Raw genomic sequence first — 16,140 nt, forward strand, 5'->3', positions numbered from 1 at the left:
GAAGGTTGGAGGGAGAGGAAGAAGGGAGCAAACCCCAGTCGTGGTGGCAGTCTTTAATCCCAGCACTCGGGAGGTAGAAGCAGGCAGATCTTTGAGTTTGAGGCTAGCCTGTTCTACATAGTGAGTTCTAGGACAGCCAGGGCTACACAGATAGACAATGTCTAAAAATGAAGAAGGAGGAGGAGGAGGAGGAGGAGGAGGAGGAGGAGGAGGAGGAGGAGGAGGAGGAAGAAGATGAAGAAGAAGAAGAAGAAGAAGAAGAAGAAGAAGAAGAAGAAGAAAAGAAGAAGAAGGAAAGAAGAAAAGAAACTGTGTTCCCTGGTTGCCATGGCGGCATCAAAACACTTCTAGGACCAGGAAGGTCATCACCTGCCTAGTTGTTCATCATATCTCCTAAATAACTAAAATAACATCTTCACGGATCATGCTGTTTGGTCTACTTTCTATCCAGGACACCCTAAGGGTATATTTTCACTCTCAATGAAACCACTTTCAGGCGTATGCAGTCTGACAGCCTGGCCTCTGGCAGGTAGACTCTTCTCAGTTCTAGACTCCCCAAAACTCTCCACCGAGTTCCAACTGAAGGTAGGTCCTGATGGATAAGGGTGACCATGCTCAGGACTTGCCTGGTTCTCAGGAAGGGGCTATTTGAGTACCAAGGGTGGACAGTAAAGGGGACATCTGCACAGCATGAAAGAGCATAGGCTAGCATCTCCGATTCGTAAATGACGAACCTGGGACTACTGGAGCCTAAGTCACCTGCCCTGTCACACCTGACTACTTCCAGAATCCAGCAAAGGAGAACGGAACAAGGGGCAGGTGTCATTCCAACAACAAACTCCACTTGGAAGGTAGACCTCTGCCATCTGCGTTGTCACCTAAGCCTGTCCAAGACATTGCTGGCACTTGACAATCTAAGTTTTGGACTGCCCAGAAAGCTTCAGGGGAGAGACTGGCTTCTGCCATGAGAGTTGCTGAGTCTTGCCTCGATTGGATGTCTGCTGCCCCTGGCTTATCTAACACCAGCAAGCTTTTGGTGTGTTATTAGCAAACTTCCTTTCAGAATTCCTCATTTTAAGTTCCATAGGGAGGGCCATAGACTGACTCTCTCTCTCCCTCTCCCCCCCCCCCCCTCTCTCACACACACACACACACACACACACACACACACACACATACACACACACATACACACATAATGGCAGTGTCTAATTTATTGTTTCTGTTGCTGTGAGGAAACACCATTTCCAAAAGCAACTTGGGAAAGAAAGGGTTTATTTCGCTGAGACCTCCACATCACTGCTTATCATTGAAGGCAGTCGGGGCAAGAATTCAAACAGAGCGGGAACCTGGAGGCAGGGGCTGATGCAGAGGCCATGGAGGAGTGCTGCTTACTGGCTTACTCTTCATAGCTTGCTCAGCCTGCTTTCTTTTAGAGCTCAGGACCACCAGCCCAGGAGTGCTACCACCTACAAAGGGCTGGGCCCACCTCCATCGATCACTAATGAAGAAACTGCTCTTCAGGCTTTCCCTTAGCCCTTTAGAGAGGACTCTGGCCTGTGTCAAGTCGACACAAAACTATCCAGCACGGGCAGCAATTTTCTTTTACCTGCTTTGCGTGGAAGGCATGTGAGTTTGAGATACGGCTCCTCCCTGAAACGTCTTCCCCAATGCACCCCATGTCTTTTTTATGTGCGTATGATAAACAAGGAATAATACAGCAGCTGGGAGGTGGCTCATTGCCTGCAAGCATGAAGACCTTCATCTGAATCCCTAAAACCTATGTCAAATCTGGAGGGATAGCCTGAGTATCGGCAATCCCAGCAGCCCTGTGGGGGAAATGGGAAATGAGACAGGAGGATCCTGGGAGGTCGCGGGTCATCTAATTGGAAAAAAACACACCAGAGAACAACACTAGGCTCTTGAAAACAAGTGAAGTTTGTCCTCTAACCACCACACGTTTGTGGCTCACAGATGCTCTCATTCACACACACACACACACACACACACACACACACACACACACAATTGCACACATGTGTACAAATACACACACATTAGTAATGAAAAATAGAAAGAACATAAAATTCATCATATAACCATCTTAAAAATGTCAATTCAATGACCTGAATGCAATGCTGTGCAGCCACGGCTACAATCCAGTGATAGAACATTTTTTCATTACTCCAATCCTGTCTCTGTTAAGCAGTCGCTCATCTTTCCTCCTTCTAACCTAGACCCTAGCAGTGATGACCTGCTTTCTGTATTATTGGGTTTGCTTATTCTGGGGACTTCATATTCAGAAACCCATATGATATGAGCCCTTTTCCACTAGGCTTCTCTCACTTAGCACAGTGTTTCTAAAATGCTTCCGTATTGAGCATGTCTCAGTGCTTCATTGCTCTTCGAGGCTGGATAGCTCAAGGTATGGATAGGCCTCCCTTAGTTTATTCACTTATCTGTTAACGGATGTTTGGTGACTTCCCTTTGAACTATTGTGAATGGTGCTATTATGAACACTCAGAAACCAATTCGAACATTTGATTTGATTCTTTTGAGTCTGCTCTTAGGGGTAGAATTGTTGGAGTACATGACAATGCTCCCTGTCTTCCATGAGTCACTCTGTACTTTTAGGAAGCAGGCTTGGTTATCTGAGTAGCTTTATCTTTGGAAACTTAAATGTCTTGCTGCTTTTGGAAGCAAACCTCCATAGCTGGCATGTCACCAGTTTCCAGAGGCATAAATATGACCTAAAGTCAGTGAGGTGAGAAGAAGCTAAACCATTTCAAACCAGTGGGGATCAGCTGAGCCTGCTTCCCTGGTTCTTGAGTCTGGAGTTTTTTGTTCCCTTTGGAGTAAACTGACAAGTATTGGGGAGTTACAATGTTTTGCTGAATGTTAGAAACAACATAGATCTCTGAGAAAGGAACATTTACTCACAGAAAGTAAAATTTTCTTGGAAAATTAGGACTTAGGGACACCAGAATCACAGTTAAATGTAAACCTAAAATGCATTTGCCATGTCCAAGTGCATTCTCACTAATTCAAAAGGCTTGAATCATTGTCAATAAATAACAGATGCCAGCAAAAAGGCCAGGGTTCCTTAACAGTTTGTGCTTGTTAAGTATTTTCTTCCCTACTCATGAAGAATAGTTACCTATTATAAAATCTGTTTTGACAGCAGCAGGTAATTGCAATGAGAAAATTTACCCAGAATAAAACTTTCTGGGAATTAAAAATTAAACAAGGTAAATAATTGACTTCTTGATGTCCTGAAAACCATGTGACCAAAGTTTTCTTTTGGAATCTTAAATCTTAGCAAAGTCATGGGGGAAGTAAATCCAGCCCATGCTACTGGATGCTTCAGCATTGGTAAACACCATTTCCCTAGTCCAGTCCCCAATAATCTACAGTGCTTCCTGTCCTGGAATATCATCTAGACTGTTCTAAGAAAATGGATTCAATGAGCCTCATTTAGATTTGCAGAAGGTTTTATGGGTTTTCATCATGGCTTTCTGAGTTAAAAAAGCAGCAACCAAATAAATGACTAAGTAAGGGCATCAACCTCTATGAATTTCAGCATGCAGTAGATGCAGAAAGGAAATAGTCATAGTGCCAGGTTAAACCGGGCAGTGCATCCATTGTCCTGCAGGGTGCATGCCTTCAAAGATGCTGAAACTAATGGGAAGGAACTTCAAAATCCGAGGGTGAACAAGACCTGAAATAAACCCCCAAGGCACTATTTTCTCTCCACATGTCCATTTGCTATGGGCTGATGGCCTAAATAGGACTGTTCAATGCAATCCTTAAACATTACAATAAAGTTGTTTTCATTTTGAAACACATCTTTTGTTACAATTCTCTAACCATGGGGAAAATAAAATCACTGGACATGCACAGGTTCTACCTTTTAAAGGATGCTTTTCCCAAGGATGAAAGGATTTGTCATTTCTTGTACCAGATAACTGTTGTTGGGAAGGATATGGGCAGAGGAATCACATACCTAATGGGTTGATAATACTGGGTTGATTTTTCTGGGTTTTTATGTTGCAAGGAAAGGTAAGAACAAATGGATTCATCTACTCTTGTCTTAAAGAGAGAAAAATCAGTTATTCAAACAAGAGGTAGAGGCAGTACTATAGAGGCATTCATCCATCTGACTAACATTTGCAATGGGCACAGGTCTGTGTTGTGGATCAGAAGTTGGCTTGATGATGTCAAATTCCCTGCTTGACAGCCAGAGGGCCAACCACTCTCAGCCTGGGGTCTCACATATCCCTTAGGTAACCTTAACCCTAAGGGTCCCCTGTATAATCATGTAACTCATGGGTTCCAAAAACAGATAGTGTTACTGAGTGAGAAGCCATCTAGGAGGGAAGAGGAAGGAATGGAGGCATCCCAATGATGCTAAAGTGGGGGATGTGGCAGCTGATGAAAAGGAGTAAAGGAACAAGCAAGTTATCTAGGGTCAGAAGGTTTAGCAAGGATGGAGGTCAGCAGCAACAGCATGTATAGGGTGAGGATCACAGTACAGTAGGGTTTGTATCTCATTTCCCCTCATCTTATCCTTTCCTATGGCACCAGGGCCTGAATCCAAGGTCTTACACATGGTAGCCAAGCAACCTAAGCTCTGCCATTGAGTTATTATCCACTCAGCCCTCTTTTGGATGGCTTCATGATTGCCACCCTTCTGCCCTCTTATTGCTGGGGCTGTAGGCACATGCCACCATGACACTTAGCCTTAGGTTGAAGTTAGGTGACATGATTTGAGGTTTGGGGAAAAAACAAGAAATACAAAACAAACCAACCAACAAAACAAAAAAAGCCAAAGCCAAAACTCAAACCAAAAAACACTCCTAATGCCCAGTGCCTGGTACTTTTCAGGTGATTGACACATACTGTTTAATAAATGAATGATGCCATGGATAAGAAAGGGTTAAAGTTTACTCTGAACACAACAAGCCCTCTCTACTCCCTGTTGTAAAAGCCATGAAAGTCTTATCACTCAACTGACCAAGGAATTGCTGCTCATTCCAATGGTTCTATTCTAAGAAGATGAACTTGGGAGTCACTCTACAGCTGAGTGTAATAAATGCTCTTAAACTTGAAATATGCTCAAAAGAGGCCACAATTCCTGTTCTGGGCCAAAAGAGGCTGGGCAGTTCTGCAAAGTCACAGCATGTTCATGGCCGTGTGACAAGAAAACACAGCCGCTGCCCTTCCAGAAGGAACATTTGCTTAACTGTTCCAGAAGACACTGGAATGTCTTTATTCTTCAGCTGAAGAGTCAGGCATTTGCCCATTCCCCCATCCCTGCCCCCAACACCATCTTTTGTCCCTCCATTCATAAATTCAACCATTCAAAGGTATACTAAACACTGGGAAATTTCTGGAAAACAAAGCCCCCATCTTAAACAGTGGCCACTCTTTCTCACAGGCATAGCCATAGGCACCACTCTGAGCAGAGTGGTGCTAACACCAGAGCCTTCCCACCATTTGTAGGTCAGAGTTGCTCAACCACACATAGAACCTTGCTTTTAGAAGCAGGTGAGAATGCAGCCTGAGAAAGTGAGCAACACATCGAAACCAACCCTCCAGGAGAGGCCACACCACCACTAAGAAGGAAATGAAATAATTCAGGTGAAGGCCATGCTGGCATGCGGAACTAAGGCTACAAACTCTCAGTTTGTGCTCTAGAGGCCAGGCTCCTGGGCCTCAAATTCTAGTCTTTTGTGCAAGAACTTTGATAGATCAACTTACCTTAGCCTCTCATTTATTCACATTAAATGGGACAAAATAGGACTGTATCAAAGAGTTAGGAAATAGTTCAATAAGTTACTTCATGTAAGAATACTCATTTAATGTCTCATTCATTGCTTAGTAAACACTACGTTCTGTTATGTTTTGTATTACCAGTGTGGGACCTCAACTAGACAATTCCAAGGGAAGCTTCTCACATTGCACCCTACAGGAAAAGCACTCCCTGGAATTGTGCAGTTCACAATCTTTGCAGCTGTATAAAATATCCCTGATAATCATCGCAGGGTGAACACTCAAAAGTTGTACCTCTCAATTCAGCTGCCCTGGTTATTTCTTAGAAGGAGAGGGGTGTCATTTACTCATGGGCCTAGTAGGAAATTCATCTTGACAACAACCTACTGAATTTTAATACTGCACAAGGGAGGAGCAAAAGGTGGATGGGATACATACACGAAAGGCAAACAGGACAAGAAGTGTTGCCAAGGCCTGCTAGGAAAGAAAGAGATTTCCAGGAGATAAAGCTCTAGTATGTCCCCTTTGGGTGGCTGGGAGTCTGTGCTGTGTTATGTCACCAACCTCAGATCATATGTTACTAGAACTTAAGTCCACACAGGGACAAGATGGGGTCAAATGGCAGCTGAGTAGGACTTTGTGAGAAGAGACCAGAGCTAGACAGGAGGAGAGAGCTGAGATGTGGGAGAGGCTGGGGAAGAGCTGCGTTGTGCACCGGGCACCAATTTACTGTTTAATGAGAACATCTTTGGTCTGGAAAGTAGTCCTGCCGCATGTGAGCGGGACTGAGGCTGTAGTGTTCCTGCTGTGGACATTTAAGACAGCTGTCTAGTGGTTTCCGACCTTCCCTCTAAGCCTGGATGCTGTGTGGACATCTCGAGTAGGCTCTCAAAGTGCCTTGCGAGCGGGGAACACAAAGGGTTTGGTGGGGCCTGTCTCTGCTCTGCTACCGTGAACTTTACTTTCCTACTCAGTGCCGCTGGTGGGTCCCCAGCCACCCTCACCACCTGGTGCCTCTCAAGACTCTCCTCTGGGAGCATGAGAAAGCACAGCGGAAGAACAGTAAATACTAGAACCTGGTTCTTATCATTTACAGAGCCCATTCACTCTGTGGCTATGGTTAACCTCTGCTAAATTTACTCAATACAAGCCCTATCAGGCCATCTCCTCAAGTCCTTGCCTGTCTTCCTCTTCTTCTTCTTCCTCCTCCCTCCTCCCTCTCCCCCTTTTCTTCTTCCTTCACCCCCTTTGAGACAGGGTCTCATTATATATCCTCAGCTGGCCTAGAACTGACTATGCAAGCCAGGTGTGGGCCTGGAACTCACAGAGATCTGCCTGCCTCCGCCTCCTGAGTGCTGGGATTAAAGGCGTACACCATCACCGTTAAGTCTTTTTATATGGAGCTTGATAGCAATATTTGAGGAAGGATTTCAAAAGGCCCATCTGCACAGCATGTGCAAAGACAGAAGCTTCTGGATGTGTTTCTTGTGTGGTTTTTCTACCCTAAGGGATTCATAAGGAATTGGGAATGGAGCTTATACTCTCATGATTGGCTCTCAAACTCTGGAACACCGGCTACATTGTAAGCAGTTAGTTTTGGCTCATCTGTGAACCCTTTCTCACTTCCTGATCTTTGGAACAGGGACAGAGTTGAGTTTGGCCTGAAGAGTGAGGTGAAGAAAATGGTCAGGGATAGGTCTGAGGTAAGAATTCCAAAGACAGAGGCAAGTTTCTGTGAAGCAGGGAGTGAGTGTCTCTACCTGACACTGCCAGTCGCAGGACTGGGACTGAGGAGAGATGTGTGACCTTCCCAGCTTCCTCAAAACAACTCTACAAAGTCACTGCAGTTCCCATTCTACAGGAGGCAAACCAAGGCTCAGAGACTTAAGAATTCTTGCTCTGAGTCATGTGGCTATTGATGGTAGAGCTGAGATAGAGACCACACCAATATTATTCTAAGCGTCCAAGTTCCTGACAGATACCGTATCAGGCTCCAGTTCAAGTCATCTGAAATGTCACTGCCTTAGGTATCTCCCTGATATTATCTGACAGAAGATTCCAGAAGGAAAACGAGCAACTTAGACTAATCGGATGGAGAAGGAGGAATTCCTAAAGGAAAGAGGCATTGTAGTAGGGACAGATTCATCATGGTGACGGGCAGGGCTGGGAAACTGATCCCAGGGGTGCAGAATACAGTTGGAAAACCATAAAGACTGAAGGGGACAAATAGCATCCATCGTGTGTGGCTTCCTCCAGTTGCTAAATGCGGGACACTTGGACATGTGACAAAGTCTGTCTGAAACTTAGTTTTACCATCTGAATAAAAGAGAGGATAATAATTCTCACCTCATTTAGTGTTCAAAAGATAAAGTGAGGTGATGAGCAGCATGCTCCCAGCACAGTACAAAGTGCAGACCAGTGACCTCCAAACCACACTGAGTTGAGACCCACCCACTCAGCACAGGCTACTCCTCACTTCCCGCTGAGGCAGTATGCATATTTTATTTCATTCCAGTGTCAGCAGGTCTGATTTTTACTTTCCAGTCCTGTCCTCCTCTTTCTACAATCTATCATTCTGTTCTGGAAACTGGGGTTACCTCCTTCTAATGTTTTACACCACCTCTTCACCTCCCCCCCCCCCCCCCAGCAACTGGACTTTCCAGCATGGACACTTAAGTGTCTGCTTTAGTCAAGCATTAACATGTGGAAAGGAGGAAAAATAAGTCTGGCCTATTCCTGCATTAACTCAACAGTTCTTCGAACTCCACCCACTGTTGAAACGGTTGGAAATTCTACACTAATTAATGAGTGTTTCACATGAGCACTCATCTTTGCTCCCTGACAGTCAATAACACAGACAGAGGAAAAATAAAGACCAGGTTTTACCTCAAGTGCGACTTGCAGTTTATGGCTATTTAAATTAACACAGAACAACAAAATTAAAACTGACATATTAAAATATTCCTCCCATCTCCCCACCTGTGAACGTGGTCTCTGTGTTTATGCTGTTGGCCAAGGGCGTGTTAAAGCTCTCCTCCTCCATTCCCCCCACCCCCCAGCACACACCCTTTCAGTGAACACAGCTCTGGAACATTCACGAATACGAATTTGGGGAGACACACGCAGGCATTGCCTAGAGCCTGACAGCAAACTTTTTGGGTAGGAGCCAGCAATGCCACTGTGCTCAATGGCTTTGCAGGCTCCATAGGGTGCGGATATGATGCTGACAAGGGGGTGGAGCGACACACAGGCAGGTGTGCACTTACTTCATGGCTCTACTTACTTCTTGCCATTGCTCTGCCCTCCAAGTGTAGAGAGGACATGGTGAGGCTTGGCAGACACGCTCCGACTCTGGTCTGGTGTATGGGCTGCACTCACTCTCTCTGGCTGTTTTGTGTGTCCCGATCTGACAGCCCACATGCCTCTGCTGCACGCCTTGGCCACAGGACACAGAGCACTGAGAAGACACAGGATGTAAGTAGGCACTTGGGCTCATTCTGGAGGGCGGGAAGGGGTGGGTCACAGAGGAGGGCAATGCTTTCTTAATCCAATGATTTTTCACAGCAGTCAAAATGCTTTCTCATTTCCAAGGAGGGGGACACCAAGGCAATGTCTAAAAGCTGGAAAACTCACTGCCAAGGCTGGAGAGGGAGCAGGAGCCACAGTGGGGATGAGCCAAAGCTCTCTGTGGATGACGGAGGGTGGAGAGATTGTGGGGAAATGGCACAACCCAGAAGTAATGCTACCACATTGAAACAAACAAACAAACAAACAAACAAAAACAAACTAAAAACTGCGCATGACTTCCATCCTGGAAGGTGTGTGGCTTGTGAAAACTGGGAGATATGCTTCTATAGTCCAAGCCACAGAGAACCAACCGTTGATGACTAATTAAGGCCATACAAGTATGACTTTCTCTAGCCTGTTTATTTTCTCATTTCTATTTCTGGAGATGGAACATTTCTTTGCTTGTTGTTTGTTTGTTTAAATCATGGAATTCACTTAAGTATCTCTGCCTACTTATAATCTCAAATGAATAGATGAAGAATAAAAGCTAATAAGGAAAAATAATTTCCTCAGGCTTAATGTTTTCAGTCCTTGAAAAATCCCATTAATCACGATGAAACATTTTGTTGACCAAGTTGCAAAACACCAATTAACTTTCCCTTAAATTAATTTTTTAATGGTTTCCTCATTGCTGGTTGCATAATCTCACTTATGGGTGAGCCAAGAATTATTGTCTTTATTAAGGTTTTGGCAGCCAGAGACCAAAGGCAACCTTTGATTAGAAAGAACTGCATAAATACTGCACTTAGTTATTAAAGGTTATTAGCAATTTTGGCGGTGGGGGGGGGGGGGGGGGGGGGCGTAACTCAGTCTCTATTAATTTGCCTGGTGTTGAGAAAACAAAGTTATCAGACATTCATGCCATGTAGCCAAGAGGAAGTCTTTTCTTAGAACAGAACCAGGCTCTTCATGCTACGCTTGCACGCTTGTCCGATTAACTTGTAGGAAAATTCAAGGTGCTCTGCAAATGACGGAAATTCTGTCAAGATGTACACCCAAGCGGATGCTTCTGCAGCTTAAACTCCTTTTGAGAAGGCAGCTTGGGAAATCCCATTGTTTCAGAAAAACCTATGCTAGGGAAGAGGCTAATAGCTCACATCAAAGTGAGCCGAAGACAACGCTTCATCTCAACGCAGCTGCTATTGTTTGGGTTTAATTGGATTAATTGAATTGAATGAGTTTGTGACCCACAAGAAACCAGACTTTAAAGTCATTATGTTCTGGAAGAAGGAGCGGACTCTTCAATGCTTCGGTTGGCTTTGTCTCCAGACAACAGCCACTTAATGCTCACAGGGTCCACCTGAGTAATGTTTTACACTGGTAGACTGAAGAGAATGGGGGCAGAGCTATGCAGCAATAGTCAAGTGTCGTCAACAACAACCAAAGAGTTTTGGGTAGTTGAATCTGGACTCTTAAATCCAAGAATATACCTCTAGAACAACATGCATCGGAAATAAAGAGAATGATGATGTAAACACACTGGAATTTGATACAAAGCTGATATAAGTTGAAAAATCGCATAATGTTTTCACAACAAAGAAACATGGGGAAGACCTTCAGAGCCTCTAGTCCTAATTAGACTGTTGAGTAAATGAAAGTCCTTTGTTGTATGCAGGCATGTGTATGGTGGCCAGTAGTCAGTGTGGGGTATCTTCTCCAAAAGTTCTCCACTCTATTTTTTTGAGGAAGAGTCTTTCACTGAACACAGTACTCACAGTTTACACTAGCTGGCCAACCAGAGATTGCCCAGACTCTGCCTCCCTAGCAATGGGACTACAATGGTCAGACTGTGACCCGGGTGCCAGGGATCTAAACTCCAACCTCATGCTGGCAGAGCATGCGCTTTCCTGCTGAGCTATTTCCCCAGGCCCCCAAACCACCTTTCAATGCTATCATTACTAAAAACAAGTACCTAAAGTGCAGTGAAGGCAAGGTACTAAGAGTCGTAAGTATTAACAGTCACCCTCAATGTTTCATAATTCTGCATAAGACAAATAAAGGCGCAGGAGATTTTTATTGTATAATATGTTATTCTGGCTTCTGATTATCATAATATTGAAGGCAACTTTGAAATGATACTTTTATTAATTAAAGAAAGACTATCACCATGCCTTTGATGAGTGAAGTGCAAACCCTGCCTTTCTGGACAGTGCATCACGTCTGTGCAGAACGAGGTCGCCTGCAACTGTGTTTCATTCATTGCACTGGTTCATGGACGACAACATTTATATGCAGAGACAGCAAGCTTCCTTGATAAATTCTGAGAGATTCATGCAGAATCCCCGAGAAAAATAAAAGCCAGCATCAGAATGTCCCCAGCATGATCCTGGATCTAGTTATGCTCAGTGAACTTTTTAGTTCCAAGGCAGAGGCCAGCTGCACCGCCCTTATTAACGTGCCCTCCCATCATCTTGACAGGCCAGTCTGTTTGGAAGGGTGTGAAAGGAGATGTTTTTCATGGCGAACTGCTGAGCTGGGAGCCAGGCTTCATCTCCTTTAGTCCCCTGATGTGCAATGCCAGACAGCAGAAGTCACTGGCTTGGGCGGAACTTGACACTAATATAGATTTTAAAAAACAAAACAAAACAAAACAAACAAACAAACAAACAAAATCTGTGAAATTCCTCATGTTTGGGGAATCAACATATACCTGAAAGACTAGAAAGGATTTTCCCCACACACAATTTCTTCTAGTATTAGAGTAGTGCCATCATTTCAAAGCAGGAACTGACTTGAAAATGGGTATACAAATCAACTTCTATAAATAATAACTTTCACTGAGTGCATCCCATATGCTGGATTCTCTACAAGGGTCTCAGTAAAGTGCCTCTAGGTCACAGGGATGCTCTGAGCACTGGAGACACTTGGAAGAGTTCTCCCTTTTCCGTCAGACATTGCTAATTGTCTCATGTGGCACAAAATTACCTCTTGTTGAGTCATTAGCAGTGTGCTAAGGATCTGCTACAGAATAATTTTTATTTCCTAATAAGCCTTTCCAATAGATAGTCCATAAACAAATAAAGTGACGACCAGAAACAATTACCTCAGCTCAAGGAAAAACAAAAACAAAGCTTGAATCAAAATCAAATTTAGCAAGGCAATGTGGCAATGCCACTGTGGGTTAGAACTGGGATCCTGGTTTTACAACACAGTGCTGCCATGAAGCAATGTTTTAGACTATAGCAGCAAAAGCTGGGATGAGAAGCTTGTATTCAAACAGTGATCACCAGCAAGGCTCATGGCTCCAATGAAACCCCAAATAACCAAGAGACCAGAAAGTATTAAAGCAACACTGTTTCTCATCACCAACCCCATGATCACTTCCTTAATTTTTCAAAGAGCACGAGCTGCATATTTACCAGAAGACACGGGAAAAGCCTCCTGCAGCAACCACCACAATCTGCTTGCTTTCCTCCTCACTACAGGAAAAGTCAACATCAAGAAAGGCGGGTGATTTGAAGGGCAATCTGCCAGTTTCATTTCTACATTTGCAACAGAGATCACTTAAAAATGAATTCTTATGAATCCAAGGCACCAGGGCTTTAAGGCATTCTGTTCCATATTATGTCGGTAAGGGAGTACGTTAAGACATCCCATGGTGTGTAAGGCCCAGCCTGCCCCCAAAGGTGTTAGACTGAGAAAAAGGCCCGGGACTCAGGATTGATGACGAATGAACTGAAGAAGAGGACTCAACCTGGTGAATAAAGAAGTATAACTTTCCACCCCACATGTTTCCCCCCATCATTTTAGGGGTGTGAGAGGGCTTCCTAGAGGATTGGCATAATTCTAGCAAACTGTACCCTGGAAGGCCTTGGCCCCAGGAGAACATTGAGTCTTCACAGCATCAGGCTGAATCCAGAACCCAATGGCGATTTTTGTCTTAAAACTGCATCAGCATCCCTTAGCTCTTGATCAAAGTCATCCAAACAAATTGGACATGAACGTTTGAGTGAAAAGGAAATCCTTTAAGACTTTAGTGAGGATTTTCTTTTTTTTTTTAAAGTGAAGTTCCTTGACAGCTTCAAGATTTCAAAGGATACAGAAATGAAACATCCACTTTACGTCTCAAAAGACTCCATTTTGGGAAGGATTATTAAGTATGTAGAGTCCTGTGCCAACATTCAATGTGTCTTATCATCAGACATTTGACATGATGAAAAACTGTACTAATTATTCTCCATACCTTGAAGACAAGATGACTGGAGTGTAGCTACTAGCGGAAAATAGAAAGGCCACATATACAATTTAAATGTTGTAGCAAGTGGGCGCCCATTACATTTGCTTAATACCATTGCCTTAGGAATATTCTTGTTTACCACCAGATAATTAGTGTGCAAATAATCCTTAATCATGCAGACCATCTTTTTCCATCAGCCAGTGGCCCAGCGATGTTCAGGTCTTTCTTCCTTTTATAGTTGACCCCTACAAATCAATTCTGAGTGATTGTCTTGAACAGGTGTGTTTTTCCCAGAGAGGCATTTTGATAATACTACTACCTGTATTTGTGAAACAAACAAACAAAAAGGCCTTCAGACCTAACCATCCTAGCTCCATAAGCAATTTTAGGGTCCTCCTGGATATTGTAGTAAAACTCAGTCTGTGTTTACTAATAAGGAGCGAAAGATTCTTTTATGCATCTCTTTAGTGAATAAATTGGCCTTTAAGACGTATGGTGTTTACATGCTCTTAATATTCTGGGGGGAAATGCATTAGATAAGTAGATAAGAAAAGGGCACAGAACAGAATGAAGAGTAACAGAGCATGACAGTCTACAAGAGGACAACCTAATTAGTGTGGCATCTTAAAGAATGTTAGCTGCAGGCTTTGCATGAACTGAAGAGCTCCAAAAACAAAAGGGTTGGAAGTTAAAAGATGAGAATGGCCACTTAGAAACCATTAAGGAGGATGACAAGTATGACATACTGCCTTGAACATGATCCCTGACAGAAGCCAGAGGAAGACAGAACACAGATTCTTTGGTTGCCAAATTAAAGCCAACAAGCAAAGCCCAGATGTTTCTTTATGACACAAGCCTTGAGCGGGACAAAGCTACTGTGCTGGGGAATGATGCACTGTGCTGTGTTCTTCTGTTAAGTGCAACATGGGTATAGAGAACAATGACGTCAGCGAAGGACACATGAGCAGCATTCAGATTTCTAGAGGAATTCTCCACTAGAATATTAAAATGGAAAATCCTCAGCTCTTCTGGTGTTAATATGGCTGCATCCAAAGCTGGAAGAATTCTTCCTGAGGCCACCCACCTTGAGCCTAGTTTTTTTTGGTCCTTAGGAGTCATTGACATGAGTCACCACAGCATCGGAGGAGACTGCAAAGCTCCTGCTGAATTCAATCAGCAGAGAGAAGGCTCAGCATTAAGCACAAAATGTTTTCAAAGAAATCGAACCTTGTTACTTTCAAGCAAGCACCTTAAACCATGATGAGAAAACATACAAGCAGTGGGGCTGTGAGACCTACTCTAAGGATTAGGTTCAAGTGACTTCAATTTGCCCAGCTTTTAAAGCTGCTTCTGCAGCTGCAACAAGAAGTTGTGACTGGTGTCCTGGGTTCCTCTTCTCTTCCCCATCTAGAGCATACACATATTACTCTCATCCAAACAAAATATCACTCTGGAGAGTCTACTGTATTCAGGCCCCCAGAGCAAAGCACTTGGTGTTCATTGCGCAGGTCATTGGTAGGTCAGGAGGCAGAGAGATAGAGCTAAAATCCTCCTAAGAACCCCATGAAATAGGCCCAGGGAGGTCAAACAAACAGCTCAATGTTGCATAGCTACAAAATGATAGAACACTGTCACTTCATGTCCCCAACCTCAGCTATAAAGAAGCAGACAGGCAGAGAGAATATTTTATGTTGACAACTGCTGCGATTTGAAGGTGAACTGTCCCCCAGGTCCATATTTGTTCACACATAGTGGTGCTGTTTTGTGAGGTTGTGGGACCTTTGAGGTGAGAGGTGTAACCACTGGAGAGAGAGGTCATTGGAAGTTGCCTTTTGGGGGTTACAGATTGGTCCCACTTTTTAGCTCTGTCTCTCTGCTTCCTAGTTTGCCAAGATGCGAACTGCTGTGCCCCCAAAATGCTGGCTCACAGGCTGTGCTGTGCCAGGAAGCCTTCCCTGCCATGATAGGTGGATATCCTCTGAAACAGTAATTCAAACTACACCTCCTGGTTGTTTCGCTTAGGTACGCCAGGACAGCGATAAGGAAGTACTCTCCTCGGTTCCTGTCAGGAGACAACGGCTCACCTCAGTGCAATCTCAGCTGGGCTTTTCTAAGTGGGGAATGATAACACAAGGCCACCAGCCAGATACCGAAGGGCTACTTCATGTTTGATATCTGTTGTCTATCACCGGCTAAGATTCAACCTCACAACTGCGCCACTTAGGCACAAGCCAAAGCTCTGTTGACTGAAGTCGCTTGTCCAAGGCTACCCAGCCTGCCCAGGTGAAGAGTCCTCCTAGTTTGTAAAAATGAACACAATGCAGAGAAACGCAGGTGACTGACTGTGCTGGGGTCAGGCATGGGGCGGAACAGAAGGGAGCATTTGGGTAGAAAAGCGTTGCTCACCTGACTCCATGCGCCAGCCTTCCATCTGGGGCAGCGTCCTCCTCGGCACCTTCTGTGCCCATGTGGCTTAGTAAGGTGCTTACAGTAATCACTCTCTAAATGGCTTCCATCTTTGGCCAAGCAGTAAACATTTCGTTGTTTATGCCCTCGACCACAAGAGACAGAACACTGCAATATAAAGCAATGGCAAGGTTGTTGTTGTTTTTTAATCACAGAGA

General features: G+C 44.2%; 1 protein-coding gene across 4 annotated transcripts in view; it reads right to left on the reverse strand.

The window, feature by feature from the left end:
* The window catches only part of Adamts9 (ADAM metallopeptidase with thrombospondin type 1 motif 9), a 169,357-nt gene that overhangs the window by 37,541 nt on the left and 115,676 nt on the right, over positions 1–16,140 (reverse strand). For 3 of the 4 annotated variants that reach the window (XM_036180602.1, XM_036180603.1, XM_036180601.1), the window contains 2 exons: positions 15,923–16,090; positions 9,056–9,229 (listed from right to left, as the gene is read on the reverse strand). In XM_036180602.1, coding sequence (XP_036036495.1) covers positions 9,056–9,229; positions 15,923–16,090 — 342 coding nt within the window. The remainder of the gene's footprint in view (positions 1–9,055; positions 9,230–15,922; positions 16,091–16,140) is intronic. The other variant, XM_036180604.1, reaches the window with a different exon arrangement.

Source organism: Onychomys torridus, chromosome 3 (genome assembly GCF_903995425.1).
Source record: "Onychomys torridus chromosome 3, mOncTor1.1, whole genome shotgun sequence".
Lineage (NCBI taxonomy): Eukaryota > Metazoa > Chordata > Mammalia > Rodentia > Cricetidae > Onychomys > Onychomys torridus.